General features: G+C 35.3%; 2 protein-coding genes and 1 pseudogene across 5 annotated transcripts; 1 reads left to right on the forward strand and 2 right to left on the reverse strand.

The window, feature by feature from the left end:
* Nucleotides 1–3013: 3013 nt before the first annotated feature.
* Nucleotides 3014–5425, reverse strand: LOC109190756 (protein ARABIDILLO 2). 4 transcript variants are annotated; one of them, XM_019341342.1, is made up of 2 exons: nt 5286–5425; nt 3014–4498 (listed from the first exon to the last, which is right to left on the reverse strand). In XM_019341342.1, exon 2 carries the CDS (start codon nt 4467–4469, stop codon nt 3054–3056), a length of 1416 nt encoding a protein of 471 aa, XP_019196887.1. In that variant the 5' UTR covers nt 4470–4498; nt 5286–5425; the 3' UTR covers nt 3014–3053. The 4 variants fall into 4 exon arrangements, with proteins under 4 accessions (XP_019196887.1, XP_019196886.1, XP_019196884.1 ...); XM_019341341.1 differs by having other exon boundaries at nt 3014–4504; XM_019341339.1 differs by having other exon boundaries at nt 3014–4514.
* A 2472-nt stretch (nt 5426–7897) lies between these two features.
* On the reverse strand, nt 7898–12060 carry LOC109190755 (probable WRKY transcription factor 20). The gene is made up of 6 exons (XM_019341338.1): nt 11722–12060; nt 10389–10571; nt 9503–10016; nt 9224–9365; nt 8985–9140; nt 7898–8712 (listed from the first exon to the last, which is right to left on the reverse strand). Exons 1-6 carry the CDS (start codon nt 12013–12015, stop codon nt 8220–8222), a joined length of 1782 nt encoding a protein of 593 aa, XP_019196883.1. The 5' UTR covers nt 12016–12060; the 3' UTR covers nt 7898–8219.
* A 3281-nt stretch (nt 12061–15341) lies between these two features.
* LOC109190373 lies at nt 15342–18048 on the forward strand (annotated as a pseudogene).
* Nucleotides 18049–18722: the final 674 nt, after the last annotated feature.

Here is an 18722-nt window from a genome sequence, read left to right on the forward strand (position 1 = left end):
TGTCCCGAGTTTGATTACACATGAGTGGTCTAAGGATTAGTTAAACCACATAATAACAAACTCAATAAGAATTTATCTCACTCAAACATATAAACCTCAGATCTAGTTCTTTAACTGTTTGACTAACAAAGTATGCACTTAAAGGCAACCAAACAAAAAACAGTAAACAAGACACAAGGTTTGGTAACCTAGTTTGGAGTACGCCGCATACTCCTACATCTGGGGGGACATCCCATGGAAAGACTGCTCAATTATCCATTAACTTCAAGAATGCGATTCTCCAAATCAGCGAGAAGTACAAGAAGGATTCAATAGAGTAACACTAAAGACTTAGCTAGCTTAAAGAATTGCTTCAATGAAGAATTGATTTGCGATATCCCAATCTTTAGAATTGAGGTTCCCCTCAATTGCAACTTGAATGACTCCCGTCTATTCCAAAGAGATGTTCAACCCGTAATCAATAAGAGCTTGGAGAAATTTACTTGATGTTGATTTTTTGTTAGCTCAATAAAGTAATCAAGTCATCCGTTTAACTTTTTATCAATCCCAATGCGTAGTCGTCTATCTCTGTAAATTTCTTGATCAATCTTCAAGGAGAATGAGATAGCCTTTAAATAGATGAATCCCGTAAAACTCTCAGTGGTTGCAACTGTCTTGAACAACACGTCGAACAATCTACCCAGTAGGTTCAGTCTTCATAGCTGAGAAGTGAACTAAATTCTGCTATAACAAACCCTAGTTCAGACTCTAACAACTTATTACAAGGATTGAACTAAAAGATGAACAATTGTTTTGTTCTATAAAACTTTAAAAACATAGAGAAGTAAATAATATATCTTCGTAAATCTTTTGAAATATTCATTTTATTAACATTTATTTTTTTTTAAAGCATCTTTTTATTTTTTTTAGTATTTTATTACAAATAATTTTGCATTAGGTTTTTTTTTTTTTTTTTTTTGAAAAATGAACTAAATAGAAAATGGTAGTTTTCTAATTTCCGACCAACCAGAAAAAAAAAAAATCTTAACTTTTAATCAAACACCAACAAATGAAAATATTTTCTGAAATTGAGTCAATGTTTAGAAATCACTTTTTGAAAATCACTTTTTGAAAATATTTTATGAGTTTTCAAATTGCTTCCACATTTCCCTCAACGGCTCACCAGGTCAAAATAATTTACACTTTCATGAGATATTTATATGCTAGGTTAAAAGATTATTAGATAAATAATAAGTTTATAAACTACAATTTTACAAATTATAAATCTCATTATTCTGATTTAAAAGAAAAATTAGAATTCTTCAAAATTTATAAAGTGAATACTAATACTAATAAAAAGTGGAGAAACAAAAAGTGTCATTTTCCCTTTAATTTTAATCAAATCAGTCTATACTAATAAAAAAAATCGTTATATACTTATATTCTTCTTTTTTTTTTTTTTTTTTGCAAAATAAAAAAAATTAATAATAAAGAAATCACATGGAATGAAAAGGGATTTTATGCATTAAGAACAATTCCAACTCATCTTGGGCAGTTCTGGATTGTAAAAGAAGGGAATTTATGCATTAATTACAATACTAAGTCCAGCCTGTTCTTCACAAAACTAAGTAAACGGAAGAAGAAGCAAAAGGCACATAGCCAACTACAAAATGTAAAAAAAAATAAAAAAAAATAAAAAATAAATAAAAAAAAAATAAAATAAAAAATAAAAAAAAAAAATAATAATAATAATAATAATAATAAACATAAAAGTCTAAACATCATCATCATCACTGAAGAAGCAAGCTCATATCTCATGGCGTTCAACTCTTCACATGCAGGCTTCATCTTAAGTTTCCTTCTACTTTTCCCCTATTTTTTTTTTGGGTTTTATTGTTATTTTTTGCCTAAGCTTGATTCAAACCGGTGTAAGAGGAACATGGCAGATTCTTGAGCCAAGATGTTGGGGGCATTGCTATATATATATATATATATATATATATATATATATATATATATATATATACACCCACCTTCTCCTCCTCATCTGCTATATTCCTTTCGTTCTATACAGCCAAAAAACATGAAGGTCAGTTCGTTTCCCGGCTAAAGATAAACGAGAAGCAATGTATGCAAACTAATGAAATTTCGTGTTCTTGATGCAGCAAAGGATTGTCATTAGAGTTCAGTTAAAATGTCAGAAATGCCGATCCAAGGCTATGATGATTGCTGCCAAGTCATCTGGTACATTGTACATATGTGTGTGAGCACAACAGTTTATTGCCCGCATGGACAACTCAGTTGGTCACAGAGATAAAGTTTGGAAACAATGACCCGGGATCGAGTCTTACCAGCGGCAGTGTGGGAGCAACCTCTCAAAGTGAGGAGGGCTCCTTGTGCGCAGTAAGCAAAGGTCTAGCCTCTGAACACTCTGTGTTCAGCTGAGTTACCATGATTTACATCCTCCCAGATGCTCTGTCGGGCTGGGGCATGGGGGCCCCTTGGGGTTGGGAATTTAACATTTTGGGAACAATGATATAATGCTATAAAACGTTGAATTCCTTGTTTGGTTTCGAATATAGGTGTTACCTCGGTGGCTCTACTGGGAGAGGAGAAGTGCAATCAAATAGTGGTGATAGGAGAGGCGGTTGATGCAGCTGGATTGACGAGTTTAATAAGAAAGAAGGTTGGAAATGCGAGTTTGGAGCTTGTTCATGCAGTGGAAAGTGCAGAATAGTATCATGATTCAAAGAATGAAAGCCCGGTGAAAAAAAAAAAAAAAAAGACAAATATAGGAAGTACCTTGATTGATTGTTGTATTCTGTCTGCCCGCTCTTGTGATTAATTGTACCACGTTGCAATCTGTAATGGTTATTTGTAGGACATAGAAACCGCCCTGGCAAAACATAATCACAATGCAGAGTCCGTTGTGTTAGAGACAAAATGGCGTTTGTATTTATTTCACTCTCTCGTTGTTGAGAATGTCACTTACAGAGTTACAGGAAAGCGAATTTTGCGCGCTCGATTCTCATATTAATGCTGGGAATATGTATATACTAATCCGTAAACAAAGTTCAGGGAAGAGAAGGGTCACCAGTCAGGTGCTCGATACTAATATTCCTTAAAGACGAAGCAACGTGTGCATCCGAGGCGCGAATTTGCATCAACCGATCCTGCATACTGTGGAATGCAGGACTATCCACGACGCTCGATATTCTATCACGCAGTAACGGATCCTCCGAGAAGTTAACGAGAGCTTCTGCAGCATTATCTCGCAAATCCTCCAATTCATCTTGCAGCATATTAATTAGAGGAGGAATTGCTCCCGAATCAGCGAGAGCAACTCTATCCGCTTCGTTATAACTCAACTGGGCAATGGCCCCGGAGACCTTTTCCCTTACATCGACGTTTTGATCTTGCAAAAGCTCCACGAGAATGGGGATCGCGTTTGAGTTACGAAGAATATGTTGCAAATGTTTGTACCCGGAGAGATCCCACAACACGTCAGCAGCAGCGGCTTTAGCTCCCCCGTTATCTCCTCGTAGGATTCTAACCAAGTGTTCGGCGATTACAACGGCGTTTTCTTCGACAATCGCTAAGATGCAAAACACGTCCTCCGCTATCTCCTTCCCCATGGGTTCAGGTCCCTGGAGAAGCTCGACATACAAAGGAATCGCCCCGGCTTGAGCTACGGGCCTAATATAATCAACATGGGATGAAATGACACCGAGGGCATTACCCGCTACCAATTTTGTCGAGGTGTCTCCTACCTGAAGTAATTCCAGAAGCACTTGTATGGCACCCGAGGCTACGAGGGTAGGCCTTGCGCTCTTTACTAATCCGAGTAACCCAATTGCCTGAGCTGCCCGGCACCTAGATATCATTCTTCCTCTCCCCGCAGATTCAATCAGAAACCGCACACCACCCGAAGTGAAAATAGCCCGTCTCCTTACCTCTCTAGAAAGAGCCAACGCACTCAATATTTCCAACAAGTACGTTTTCATACCATCGGGACAGGCATTCAACATACTGACAACAATTTCCAGCCCGCCACTTCTAAACACGATTATACGGTTACGCTCAGCAAATGTAACAATATTCCTGAGGCATTTTAATAACATTCTCTGCAAACTCCCTCCAGAATGCGATAATAATCTCAATATAGAAGGAACGGCACCGGATTCACCAATAAGTAGGGCCAATCTACCTTCATATTCACAAGCAATACATTTTAGGCAGTAAGCAGAGGCTTCATGAATCGAAGGATTTAGATCAGAGATGGGGCTCGTAAGCAACTCTACAAGGATAGGGACTGAGCGCTCCAATATAGTCTCGGGTGCATGTTTGGACATCCGAGCAAGCTTAATTGTGGCTTGAACCCGTAAAACCTCATTCTCACATGCAATTGAATGCTCATACAAATGAAACGCATCCTCCCAGTTTAAGCTTAATTTTTCTCTTCTCCCAGATTGATCAATTAGAGAATCCATAAGCCTAATATATGCTTGATACCTGAACCCTGCTCCTTAAAACCCCAAAGAGAGAAAATAAACAATAAAGAAATCTTTAATCATGAAGGTTCACAACATGAAAAGACAGCATATAAAAGGGGAAACCAAATATCACGTGATAAAATGATGAACTAAACTCTAATAAAACCAAGCTATAGCAAATTGAGAAACAACAAGTTACATGAACAATTGAAAATTTCATTCGACTTATCTAATCAGACACTAACACATTGCTTAGTGTCATGGTTTTGTAGATCTAAAAGTGAAGAAATAGCGGCATCAAATCTAAACGGAAACAATGAAAAGCATATAAGCCTATCAGGAATTTCCCCCTTTTTGTAACCATCAACTATAATTGTTTCTATGTGAGAGAATAATTAGGATATCCACAAAAGCAAAAAAGGCAAACATTTAAACATTCAACTTGCTATCGCATTCCTTCTTTCCACCATGTTCAACTATTAGTCCCTACATTTCCACCCCAGTATCTATTTTTTCAAGTCGAAATAATTAAAGAAGATGAAATTGGTCCCAAAAAAAGAGAGAATTGAGCTCAGAATCAAATGCCAACAGCAACATTGAACAAACCACACCAATACATATTACAATCAGAAATGCAAGAATTAAATAGAAAGCGTGCGCAGACTGAAGAGTCTAGAATTATTAGACCCGAAAAAGAAAAGATTTTGTTTGGTTTGCCGTTAGCCCATTGATTTATAAAATTGAAAAAGGGTATTTTTGGTGTGATTGAATTTGAATGAAAATAAAGAGTAGAATTGAAAGAGCGATACTTACAGTGTGTTCCAATCAAAAAGTGGTAACTTTTGCAGAAAGAAAGATTGGTGGTATAGGAGCGGAGGGCGGAGGAAGAGGAAGCAAGGGAAGGGAATCAGGGATTGGGGTTTGTGATTGGCATTGGGATTTGGGGGTTTATTTATAGTGTCTCATTTACTTCGCTAGATACTGTACGACGCGGCGCCTACCTGGCTTCGAGTCTTCTGCCGTCAACGCCGCGGAGTTACCCTTTTACACCTACCCATATCCCCTCCAACCGTTATAGCATGGACCCAGATTTCCCTTGTAAGGTGAACCCGAATCCAAAATACGAAATACATAATTTACATATTAAATGTTCACAATTCAAATTTGTGAATATTTGACATGTAAATTGTGAATATTTAGTATGTAAAATTATGAACATTCAATATGTAAAATAATTTGTCATATCCCCCTCCATTATGCAAATTATGCTGTGAAACTGTGTCCACCCAAAACGGCGTCGTCTTGGTGAAGACACCGTGTCAATTTTTTTTAAAAAAAAAAATTGCTTTCTTTCGCCGTTAATGACGTTTGTCATCAGGAGGAAGTCTATGTTCATAATTACTGAACTCTATGTTCATAATTTTTTAACTTCATAACCACAATTCATAACTCCATTATCATAATTTTTTAACTTTATATTCATAACTAGTATTTTTTTATGCGAGATGTGCAAAAAATAGGTGCCCAATATTAATATTTTATATTAAAATTTTAAATTTATTTAGATTTTAGATATTTAAATTATTGTAAATAATAATAATAATAATAATAATAATAATAATGTAAAGTATTTTTATAAATTCGATATTTATATTTTAGAAAATAACTAACATATAATTCCAATATATAATGTATATATATTCTTCTTCCAAAGTAATATAATGTATCCTGCTGGCAAGTGATGCTGGAGGAGCGCACACCCGCAGAATTAGATAATCCCGAGGCCTAGCCTCTTTCCCCACCCCAAAAAAAAAGTAATATAACGTATATATTATTATTATTATTATTATTATTATTATTGAAGAAGAAGATAAATATATATATATATATATATATATATGGTATATGCATATGCATAATTTACATATTAAACGTTTATAATTTACCTTTTAAAATTTCACAAATTGTAATGACCATATATTGTCACAAATTCTCAAAACTTATTAAACACAATTTATATTCTAGATGTTCACAATTTCAATACTAAAAATACACAATTTATGACCAAGGTAGACCCTAATCCATAGTATAACAACTCTATTACTAAGATCTTCCCAGTTCAGTGGTTATATTATAGACCGCGGTGTATGTGCACCGCGGTCAAAAAACGGCGCCGTTTCTTTAAGTAAAGAAATAATCCGCCGTTAGAGTTAACGGAATCCGCTTGTTTAGTGTATTAAACACCAATTGACACTATAGTATATCTAAACCGACACTGCAGTTATATCAAAATGATACTGTAGTTATAGTGAAATGAAACTGCAGTATATATAAAATGAAACTGAATAACATTTCACATATTTGAGTGTATATTGTACAATGAAGCTGTAATTATATCAAAATGATCATGTAGTTGTGTTTTAATGAAACTATAGTGTATATAAAATAAAATTAAATAACATTTTCACATATTTGAGTCTATAAATATCGAATGAAACTATAGTTATATCGAAATGAAACTGTAGTTGTGTTGAACTGAAACTGCAGTGTATACAAAATGACACTGAATAACAAACTTACTTTTTGCAAAAGGGTGCGAAACAACGGAAACAAACACTGTTTATTTTCATTTAAAAAAAAAAAAAAAGACGCGCGGTGCATAATATAATTTGCCTTCCCAGTTCCCACCAAATAAAGGCTAATAATTATAGTAGTAGGAATAAATTAATTGAGTTAATTCCAGCAATGGTCCTCCGACTATATTGATTTTCCAAAATTAGTCCTTGACTTTTAATTTGGACACTTTAGGTCCCTTGACTTTTAATTTCTTTCCAATTGAGGTCCTTTCGTCAGAATATGGTTAATTGAATTTTAAATGAAGGGGTAAACTCATCATTTCACATGCCTATGTATTATTCTTAGTATTTCTCCATTGTATACGCGATATATATGAAGATAATCTTAGTCGAAACTCTAAAATATTCCTCGTCGTTCCCCATTTGCTGACTACTTGCGTGTGCGTTCCTTTATTATTGAGATGCTTACAAGGTATAACAACGAAATACGAAGGGAGAAATACGAAGAATAATACATAGGCAGGTGAAAGGACAAGTTTACCCCTTCATTTAAAGTCTAATAAACCGTATTCTAACGAAAGGACCTCAATTGGAAAGAAATTGAAAATCAAGGGACCTAAAGTGTCCAAATTAAAAGTCGAGGACTAATTTTGGAAAATCACTATAGTCGGAGGACCATTGTTGGAATTAACTCTAAATTAATTCACCCCAAAAAGAGTTTTAGAGTGATAAAACATAATTCTAAGGTCCACATAATAGTATGAATGTAAGTAAATATCTTGCATCATTTTCCAATTACATTGAAATAACAGGCACCTCCTGCCTATAAGCCTATAGGAAGGAGGAAAATTGGCATGTCTTGTAGACAAGATGATGAGTTTCACTATTGCTCCTGTATCATATCATGTTACACTTGGAATATTCTGTTCATAACAAGAAAAAAAAAATCCAGGAGAGTAGAGATAATTACAGGAAAAGAAAAGTGACAAAACACTCAGGTGAGAGATATTTTACAGCATCAAGACTACATGAAATATGGTGCAGCATTTATATACCTAGATTATAGAACAGCCCTTTGCCAGTCATCAAAAAAGAATATATGAAAATAATATTAGCAGCAGTATTAATTTTTGCACCTTCAGCTTAAGCTTGCTTTGAGCAAGAATTATGGTTATGGGCCTAAAAGTACTCGGCCAAGGGTCTGTGGGCATTGGTTGGCTGGTTGGAGAGGCAGAGTATCAAAGCCAGGGGCCTGAACCATATTTTGCCTAGTAGATCCGAATCGGTTGATACCGCCATGTATAGTTCCATAGCACACCATTGGTGGTGGTTGAACTGTCATCATACCAGAACTTGAAACATGAACCTGACCTTGGAGGGTTTCTGGGGCGAGTGAATGGAGTTGGCCATTAGGCCTGTGCTCAGTACCGTAGCCAATTCCGACGCCTAGATCAAGGCTGATTGCATCGTTCTCTTCTGGCCTGACCCTTGACACTCCACTTAAAGGTGTTGCTCCTGTTTCATGATTGGCACTAGTCCTGGCAGTTGGTACATCATGATTGTGTTTTCCCTCATAGGTCGTTATTACAGCTTTGGGATCATGAGAAGCCCTTTCAACGTGTTTTCTGACTGAACACCCTGCATTTGTGCACTTGTAATAGCTCCTACATCGTGTAAAAAATCACATGATGCGATAAAGGTACTCATAGCATGAAGAGAATCATAAAAATAAATAAATTCTGCAGGCCCAATAGGGAGTAACAAAAACTGCATAGGATCCAGAACTCCACACATTAGCTACTCAGCTGTAGTCTTAATCAACTGTTAATTGAATACACACACTCTTTAAACCAATGATGTAATACAAAGGAAGCAGCAGTGAAATATTTACCCCACTGAGATAAATTGTCCATAAACTTGAAATAACTGGTCTTACCTGGGATTTGGATTCCCTCGGACAACTTTTTGCCCGTATTTACGCCAGCGATATCCATCATCCAATATATCAACCTCACTCACAGTTTGAACAACAACGCGTGGTTCACGGATTGGCTTAACCACTGCTGTAATATCAACACAACCATCTAACTTCCTGCTTCAGATTTCAGGTAATTCATTATATACGACTATGGAAATAGGCACTTAATGCACTTAATCCCTTATTACAAGCCTTACCTTCTTTTGGAAAATGGATCATCATCATCAGTGTCGTCATTAGTAACTAGCAGCTGTGAGGCTGCCCCTTCATGGCCATCATCATCTACTCGTCCAGGTGATAAGCCGGGATATCCATTGAAATCATTGGAATTGAGCTTGCCTTCAAGTAATGATCAAGGTAAGAGACAAAATTAACTGAGAATATTTAAATGCTTTTTGACATTACAAGACAAGGAATCCATGCAACAATATCATATACTAAAAGGGAAAAATATACTTAAAAGTAATTCCTCTTACCTTCTTTCACATTGAAAGATGATTCCTTTTCAAATTTATCTTCTTGAATTGATGTAAGAGAACCTGGTGTAAATCTACGACTGGGTTGGGGTTTAGGATGATCATGTGAACCCTTGTATACAATCTCTGTTATTTGTCCATCAGGAGAGCGCTCAAATATCTTTTTCACTTCACAGTTTGGATATGTACATTTGTAATAACTTCGTGGAAATTCACTTCCTTTAACAAGTTTCTGCCCATACTTTCGCCAGTTATATCCATCTTCTGATGATCTTTCAGCTCCAGCAGCCGGCTGATCACCATTTGATGTTTGAATACCAGGATTAGACTGACCTCTCTGATTTAGTTCATCAGACTCGATTGGAGCAGTACTAACTGATGAAGTATGCACAGCAACAGGTGCAGATATCCTCAGTTCTTTCGATGTAGGAATTATTGAAGACTCAAGCAAAGATGATGGTGCTAATGACTGAGGAAGGCATTGATCTTGAGATTGCTTCAGAGGTTCATTTTGCTGTTGGTTCAAGCATGTAGAAGTGTATATTACAAAGCAATGCATTAAGGTATCAACAAGAAAATTCAATTCAGTAAAATAGATGCTGATCAAATGAAACAGCATTAATCTAGATTTATATGAAGCTTCATTTCAAAACAAACAAAACAAAAACAAAAATCAGAAGGGGATGTGGTTTGGATTCTTGACCTTATGTCTAGGAGGCTTCACTATGAACCACTTGAGCCAAGGCTCATTGGCCATTTGGCATCATAGTTTTGTCTATAGTGAATAGACATAAATTTGTCAATTTAATTTTCTAAGGGAAGAAAATATACTAAAAATTCATCTTGCACCTATAGGAAATGCTCTAAGACAGCCATGATACATTACCTTGGGACCTATTGATGACGATTCTGATGTAGAGTAAGAACCAACAGGGAATTCAAACTCAAAGTTGTTGGATTTACTTTCAATATAAATGTTGCTTCTGGGAAATGAAAATCCACCAGTGCTGCCAAAGCCTTGCATTGTTTGAAGTTTCGAGAAGGAGCCTGTGGTTGGAGAGGGCTCTGCCTGCAAGATTACAAAGGCAATTAAAAAATACAGTATGTTGTTCAATACTCATCCCTTCCACAGGCAGCTAGCACACAAAAATCAAAATGAAATGCTTAACAGATAATATCTTCCCCTTCCCTCCAAAAAAAAAAAAAAAAAAAAAAAATCTTCCCCTTCCCTCTGTGGAGAAAAAATTTTCATTACCTAATCTGAATTGCAGTGACTTGATGTTTTCCCCCCTTTTTAACCCCTTTGGGGATGTTGTCTAACAAAAATTAAGGAAAGCTGGCAGTGGTTTCAAAAGTAACCACTCCATCTATGGCTAGTAAACCCACTATCTTTTTTGTCTTGGCCTAAATTTCATATAGAGTACATACCAAACATGCATACAGATCACAATGGCACAAATATGCACCTCTCAAGAAGCCATTGTCCAATCAAAACACATGTACATTACCAACATCCTTTAGGCAATGGACAACACAGTGGAAAGGCTCAAAGACCTCTACATAAAGGAAGGTCCATTATGTAAAGAAACAACAATAGAGCACCTTCCGGATAGAGAAATATGAGAATATCTTTCTAAAAAAAGCAAAAAAACTAGGCGCATAACCCTACAAATAACTCAATATAGCCACAAACTCCCCATATACGGAGTATAAAAGAACACATTTGGCAAATGGGCAATAGGTGGAGAAAAGAATCGAACCAACAAATTGAAATGTAATGAACGAATCAAATATGTATCAATATTTTGCAAATTGTTCTTTAACAAAGCAGCAATCACATCAAAGAAATTCCTGAAATCCTCTACTACGAGCCTAACGATGCAACATAACACCATTTCTTTACTTCAATATTGTTTTAAAAAAAAAAAGAAAAGAAAAAGACGATGAAGTGTACTATTCACTCAATTGAAGACAGCAAACCTTACACCTTTCTAAACAAAAATTATTAAGCATAGCAACAAAACGGATAAGATCATAAGAACGTCATAATTTCATTTACTTTTTAATATATTTTTTTCATTTTTCATTTTCTAAGCCCCGAAAATAGCAGCTAAACAACGGCATCTATGCCGAATCTGAAACTACACCAGTGCATAACAGGAAGTGAATTGTTTCCAACTAGAAGATGAACAAAAAAGAGAAGAGGAAACGACGCTAACTTTGACGTTAGAGAGAAGAACAGGAGATTCGAGAAACGACGTCGGACTGAGGCCAGGAGGGATGGTAATACAGGCAGACCTAGAGATCGGGAGCTTGGCCGGAGACATGAGCTTGTACTTAGCTCCACCGTTAGGTCCGGCGGCGTTCCTGGAGAAGACGGCGGCATCAGAAGCGTCGGAGCTGCCGTCATCGACGTGGTCGGGAGCGTGAGCGGCGTCGTCGGCGCGTGGAGCAGCGAGGTGTTGCTGAGAGTGGGAGTTAGAGTAGAGAGAGTGTGAGTGAGAGTCCTCCATTGAGGATTCAGGCAAGAAAGAGGTTAAAGCAAGTAGCAGAGTGCAGAAACAGTCAAAAGGAGGAGGGAGGGGTAGATTTGGGATTACGAAGCGTAGAGGGGGTAGAGTTGTAAATTTGAAAAGGTAATGAATCAGGATGAACGTAGATTTTGTGAGACAGAAATCTCAAATCAGTGTGCTGAATAATTACCAACTTTAAACAAATTATAAATTTTTTTTTTTTCTGAGGGTAATGACTCTGTTACAATGCAGTATCTGTTCATAATTACTTTTTCAGAAAGAGATCGTCAATATCGTCTTCACTAAGATTTGAGCCCACAACATCCTATATGGGAGAGCAATTTTGTGTCAGTAGACCACAAGGTACTTGGCATGAGACATGCATCAATATATAAAAATATATATCATTAAAAATATCATATATTGATATCGTTTACAAAAAATAAGGATAACTTAGTTCATGATATCACATGTACCATGGTTCATGATATAATTATTGAAAATGATATATTTAATCTATAATTTTTTATTTTGGTCCTATTTAATTTAGCAACTTTACATTTGATGTTCTATTACAATTATATAATTTGATAATTTCACAATTTTAATTTCATATTTTTGTCAAAAAAGTATAACTCCTTTTGCCTCATAATGATGAGTGCATTAGTTGTGTTTTGTGTGATTTGTAAACAAACAAATGAGAAGTTAATGTTTTTCAACTTTACTCATAATAAAAGGGTGTGAACACTAATAAATATCCTAAAAAGGGAGGGCATGAAGAGTGAACTATGATATTGAAAATTAATGTTTTTGTGTTTGAGTGAAGTATAAAGGCCGTATAGGCAAGTTTTAGCCCAAATATTCAATATATGAAAGTACACATAAAATAATATAAAAAGACACTGAAAGAGTAAATTGAAATTTTTTGAGATTTCACAATTCACTACTTTGAAATTTGTATGCTTTGTTGGGCACTAGTACCAATATCGAGAAACAACCATCATTCTTTCTTTCTTTTTTGATAACCTAACCTTCCTCATCTCATTTCACCATACTATATCGTGTCAATCTAAATTCGAAACTCAACATCGAATAATAGATTTTTGTGCACAAAAAAATCAACCTAAATTCAAACCCCCAATATCTGTGGCAGGAATCAAACTCCCATCATTTCGTTGTAAGCAAGTATTAAATGAGACTTATTATTCACAAAACCAATATCCTAAAAGCACAACCATCACTCATGAGTCATGAGACTATCTCAATAGTCCAAGGATTTGCAACTCCTCCCAACTATAGAATTTGAAAATGATTTAGGGTTTCGCTTTCTGAAAAAGGAATGCTACCATGAAGCAAGGCTAAACTCCTCTTCAAAAAACCTATAGCATGCTTCGAAAAAAAAAAAAATCAAGGCTAAGCTCCTAGTAAGATAATCAAGCTTCTAGACCATATATAAAATATAAAATTCATTTGTCATCTAAAAAGTATAAGAATTGGCTCTTTGTAAGTAAAAATATTCTATCTCATTGTGTGTTATTACACCACCTAAGTTATTAGTTATTACTCAAGAGTGAAATTGCACAATGGGTACGTGCATATTTTTCTCATTCTATATGTAAAGCAAAAGAGCTTGACTCCCGCCCCTCATGAAATGCACATTGTTATGTAAGATACAATTTCTCTCCCCTTTTGACAATATAGGGATACTTATGAACCACACATCAATCATTATATAGTAGACCATGGTTAAAACGGTTTCGTTTCTTTTAATGAAGATAAATGACAGCAATCATGTCCGTTACTTTTTGCGGTGCACCTCAGTTTTTTAGTGATATTGTAATAAATGTATAAAATAAAACTAAATAATATATATTACATATTGATTGTATATTGTCAAATGGAGTTGTAGTTGAATTATAATGATACTTTAGTGGTGTTGTAATGAAACTACAGTATGTATAAAATGAATGTATAAAATGAAACTGAATAACATGTCTTACATATTAAATGTAGATTGTCAAATGAAACTGTATTTGAATAAGAATGATACTTTAGTAGTGCCATATTGAAACTACGTTGTGCATAAAATAAAACTGAATAACAAGTCTCACGTATTAAATGTATATATATTATTAAATGAAACCGTAGTTTAATTAGAATGATACTTTGAGTGTTGTAATAAAACTATACAATGTGTATAAAATAAAACTAAATAGCAAGTCTCACATACTGAGTGTATATTGTCAAATGAAATTTTAGTTGAATTAGAATAATATTGTATTTTTGTTGTAATAAAACTACAATGTGTATAAAATGAAAATGAATAATGAGAGAGTTTGCTACATGGACCATAATAGAATTGCCGTCTACCATTTTTAACGGAAAAACTTAAAATGACGTTATTTTTCTACCAATCAACGCTGCTACGTGGACCACGGTCCATAGTACAATTTGCTCCCCACACAATCCAATTATTATTGTGCGGACCATATTTTGTATACTATAAAATAATGTACATTCAGGTAAAAAATATTGCACATTCAGTACAAAAATAATATACATTGTATTCAGGGGATGTACATTATTTTTGTACTGAATATACATTATATTGAATGTATATTCAGTACAAAAATAATGTACATATACTGGAAATTTACTTGTTGTAATGATCCACACAATAATTTGCCCGCAAATTATGCCCTGGAAACGTGTTCACCATGAATGGTGAACACGGGTCCAAACGGCGCCGTTTTTACGTTAAAAAAAAACAAAAAAAAAAATCGCGAATGTGGTGTTAACGGCGCACGTTTGGTCAGATTATGAATTTTCTGTTATGAGATTGTAAATGTACTGTAAATTCATAATCTCATAACAGAAAATTCATAATCTCAAAACAGAAAATTCATAATCTCATAACAGAAAATTCATAATTTATGAATGTTGAAGAAGTTTGCGCTACAGAGGAGCAGTCATGGTTTCGGACGGGAATGTGTAGGCACGGGTCCAAAGTGAATGTGCAGGCATGGATTCATAATTTATGAATGTTCGAAATCATTGCTCACCTCAAATTAAAGTGAAACCGCAAAATGTGAAAATGAAGAAGAAAAGTCACGCGATTAAAAAAAAAAAAAAAAAAAAAAAAGATAACGGTGCCCTAAGACTGTTCCATGGCATAACGATTGATAATTTGCCCACACAATCAAGCATTCAAAAAAAAATGCTAGTATAAAAGCCCAATTTGTGTTGGGCCATCTTATTTAGATTAGGCCCAGGCCATAATAGATTGGAAACTGACGGCGTTATCTTCAAAAGTCAACCCTCAAACGGCTAATATCAAAGTCAGACGAGCCTCCACGCTCCAAGTGTCAACCCCCAAGTTCGAAGAATCCTATGATGATGCAATCATGCAAATTACAAATACCCTCATCTCTCATCATCTCCTAAACCTCGCCATCTTTCATTCTCTGCTAACCTACAATAACACTTCCACAGCGTACCAGAGCTTCTATATATGCCTTCCACCCGCATGGTAATCATCTCTTTCTGCGTTAATTTGCATGCATTTCTGCTTTATTCTGTGAATTATCAACAAAATCCAACTCTGTTTCTTGTTGAATTCCGGCGATCTGTAAAGGACAATGTTATCTCTTTCATGTACTATTCATCTTGATCGAGTTACTATTGAATTATACAGTCTTAATTATTGCTTTGTGATGACACCTTTTTTATGCCCTCCACCTGTTTGGGTTTGTGTTAATTCTTGGAATTTGTAAACCCCATATGTTCTTTGTCAAGTTTAAGAAAAACCCAAAAATGTATTTGTTGTTTAAGGTTGTTAATCAGAGTCTAGTATAGAATGCTAGTGTTACCCAATACCCATGGCGTTTCCAATGATAAAAATTGGCTATGGGTTTTCAATGTTATTTGTATGTGAAAGAAAGATTGAATTGTGATTGAAGGTGCCAAGCATAACTGCAGTTCCTGTAGAGGGGGAGATGGAGGCATTTGTGGAGGTTGATCTGTCTGGCAGATTCGGGCGGTACAATGAGCTTCTAGGGTGTGGAGCTGTGAAAAAAGTGTACAGAGCGTTTGATCAAGAAGAGGGAATTGAAGTGGCATGGAACCAGGTGAAGCTGTGCAACTTCATTGACAATGAGCCAGCGATTGACCGGTTGTTTTCTGAGGTTCGCCTTCTGAAGGCGCTGAAGAACAAGAACATAATTGCATTGTATTCGGTGTGGACAGACGATCAGCGTGCCATGCTGAATTTCATCACAGAAGTGTGCACTTCTGGGAACTTGCGAGACTACAGAAAAAAGCACAAGCAGGTCTCCATTAAGGCGCTCAAGAAATGGTCCAAGCAAATCCTCAGAGGATTGGACTATTTGCATACTCATGAACCGTGTGTTATTCATCGAGATCTCAATTGCAGCAACATATTCATTAATGGCAACATTGGTGAGGTACTATACATATCCTCCCTCTGCTCTTTCATTGCCATACTACTACATTATCGTCTTGGTTGGTGAGGAAAATTACAGAAATGGAGCTAGATAGATACTGATAATGGACTAAAACTTCCCTGTATGTCAATACGTTGAAAAATGGTTAGATGTATGTTCTTATCATTCCACGTGTTCTGCATATGGAGAAAGAGTTGAACTTCCAATAGAACTTATAATGAATTGACCTCTTAGCAAACTGGAATACTCATGATTAATGATTAAGAAATCTTTAACCGTGTCTTTTGTCTTTTGGGAATAGTCATTAACTTTGGCCATCATTTTCATACTTGAATGCATTTTCTTTGACAGCTGTGTTCTGTTTGTAATTCAGAAAGGTAATTAGGAAAAGTTAAGCAGCATTAAGTTTTTATGTGTACTGATTGGCTTTTATATTTCTATGTAAAGGTATTTAGTAAACGGTTTCTAATGAAATTCTTGACAAGTATTTGATATTTGCATTAAATGGGCTTATCATATTTGCCTATTTTCCCATTCTGGAAATGAGGGATGAGTCTGAAAATGAAATAACTTGGTAATGGTAAATATCTCTTCTTTGAACTAGGGTTGGTAAATATCGTATCTTATTATGAAAAGGTTGGTTGGTAAGTTGGTTGATCATCCCTTTTACAGAAAATAGTTGTTCTGTCATTGCTTGGAATGGCAATTATAATTTCATGGCAGTAAATTTTGTGGTTCAAAGGTACTCCATAGGTATAAATTATAGTAGATTTAGAATAAGAACAAGAGTGTATGGGCTGTAAATGATTTGACCGCAATGTCTATTTCCTACTTTTGGGACATGTATTCTGTAAACTGAACTCTTAAATGATGGTTTTCACTTTTCATCTCTTTGCTTTGGCCAAAATAGGTAAAAATTGGTGATTTGGGTTTTTGCAACTATCGTTGGGAAGAGTCGTTCTGCACATTCTGTGCTTGGTACTCCAGAGTTCATGGCACCAGAGCTATACGATGAGAACTATAATGAACTGGTTGATATCTACTCATTTGGAATGTGCGTGCTCGAAATGGTGACCAAGGAACTACCCTATAGCGAATGTGAGAATGTGGTTAAGATATATAAGAAGGTTACTTCCGGAGTGAGACCTCAGGCCATGGAAAAGATTAAAGACCCCGAGGTTAAGGCTTTCATTGAGAGGTGTCTCGGACAGCCCAGGTCAAGACCTTCGGCTGCTGATCTTCTCCAGGACCCGTTCTTCAATGGGATCGGCGACGATGATGATGGCGATAATGCAGACAGGAATTCGAACCAGCCAAGCTGACTATTGATTGCATGTTCTTTGAGGACATCCTTGGCTAGGTCAGACATTGCTGTTTCCTTTGCGTGTTGCTCTTGCTGCTGACTTTTTTTGCGGTTTGGGCTTGTTCTTTCTTCTGTTAGGTTTCTTGTTTTGTTTTGTTTTCTTTGTTCTGTTTTTGGTTTGGTGCAAAGTGAAGAAGGTATTAAGTAGGGGAAGTAATTTGTAGATAGAAATTGATTTTGCGAAACTGCTACTTCATCAATATAATAGTGGAAGGTTGAATGAAACATCTTTGACATTTTCGGTGTTTAGAAAAATGTTTTATGAAAAATGACTTATTTTTCAAAAAACATTTTTTAAAAGTCATTTTTTGGATTTTCAAACGGACCCTAAAAGAATCCGAATCGACCTTAATTCAACCTAATCAGTAATAAACGCCACTCGAAGTTTTAAAATGATGGCAGATATGCTATTTTCATACTTAATTTTCCAACACTCATTTGGCTTTTGTTTAGCCAACTTGGATTGTTTTTAGAATGAAGAATATGATATGGTATAGTGAAATCCTTGGTCTGGATTTGACATAAAATGACAAACTTTTTAGAGGTTCATGTATATATGTTTTCCTTTAATAATAAAAGCAAACTTCACTCTTTCATAGTTATTTGATATGATTATTGAAAAAATAAATTTGTTTGTGAACTAATTCAAATTGGATTTGTTTTTGTATATCTTTAAATATTACCCATTTATTTCATTTTACATGTCTTGTTTACTATTTATTGATCAAATCAATTTTTTTTTCTTTTCTAATTTTTTATTTTTAAATTTAATTTTTTGGTATTTAATAGCATTTTTTTAATGTAATTTCTAATTTGATTTGTAATTTCTAATAGATCAAATCAAAAAAACTATTGTAATTTCTATTTTTAATGTAATTTCT

The sequence above is a fragment of the Ipomoea nil genome, unplaced genomic scaffold, assembly GCF_001879475.1.
Source record: "Ipomoea nil cultivar Tokyo-kokei standard unplaced genomic scaffold, Asagao_1.1 scaffold1576, whole genome shotgun sequence".
Taxonomy (NCBI): domain Eukaryota; kingdom Viridiplantae; phylum Streptophyta; class Magnoliopsida; order Solanales; family Convolvulaceae; genus Ipomoea; species Ipomoea nil.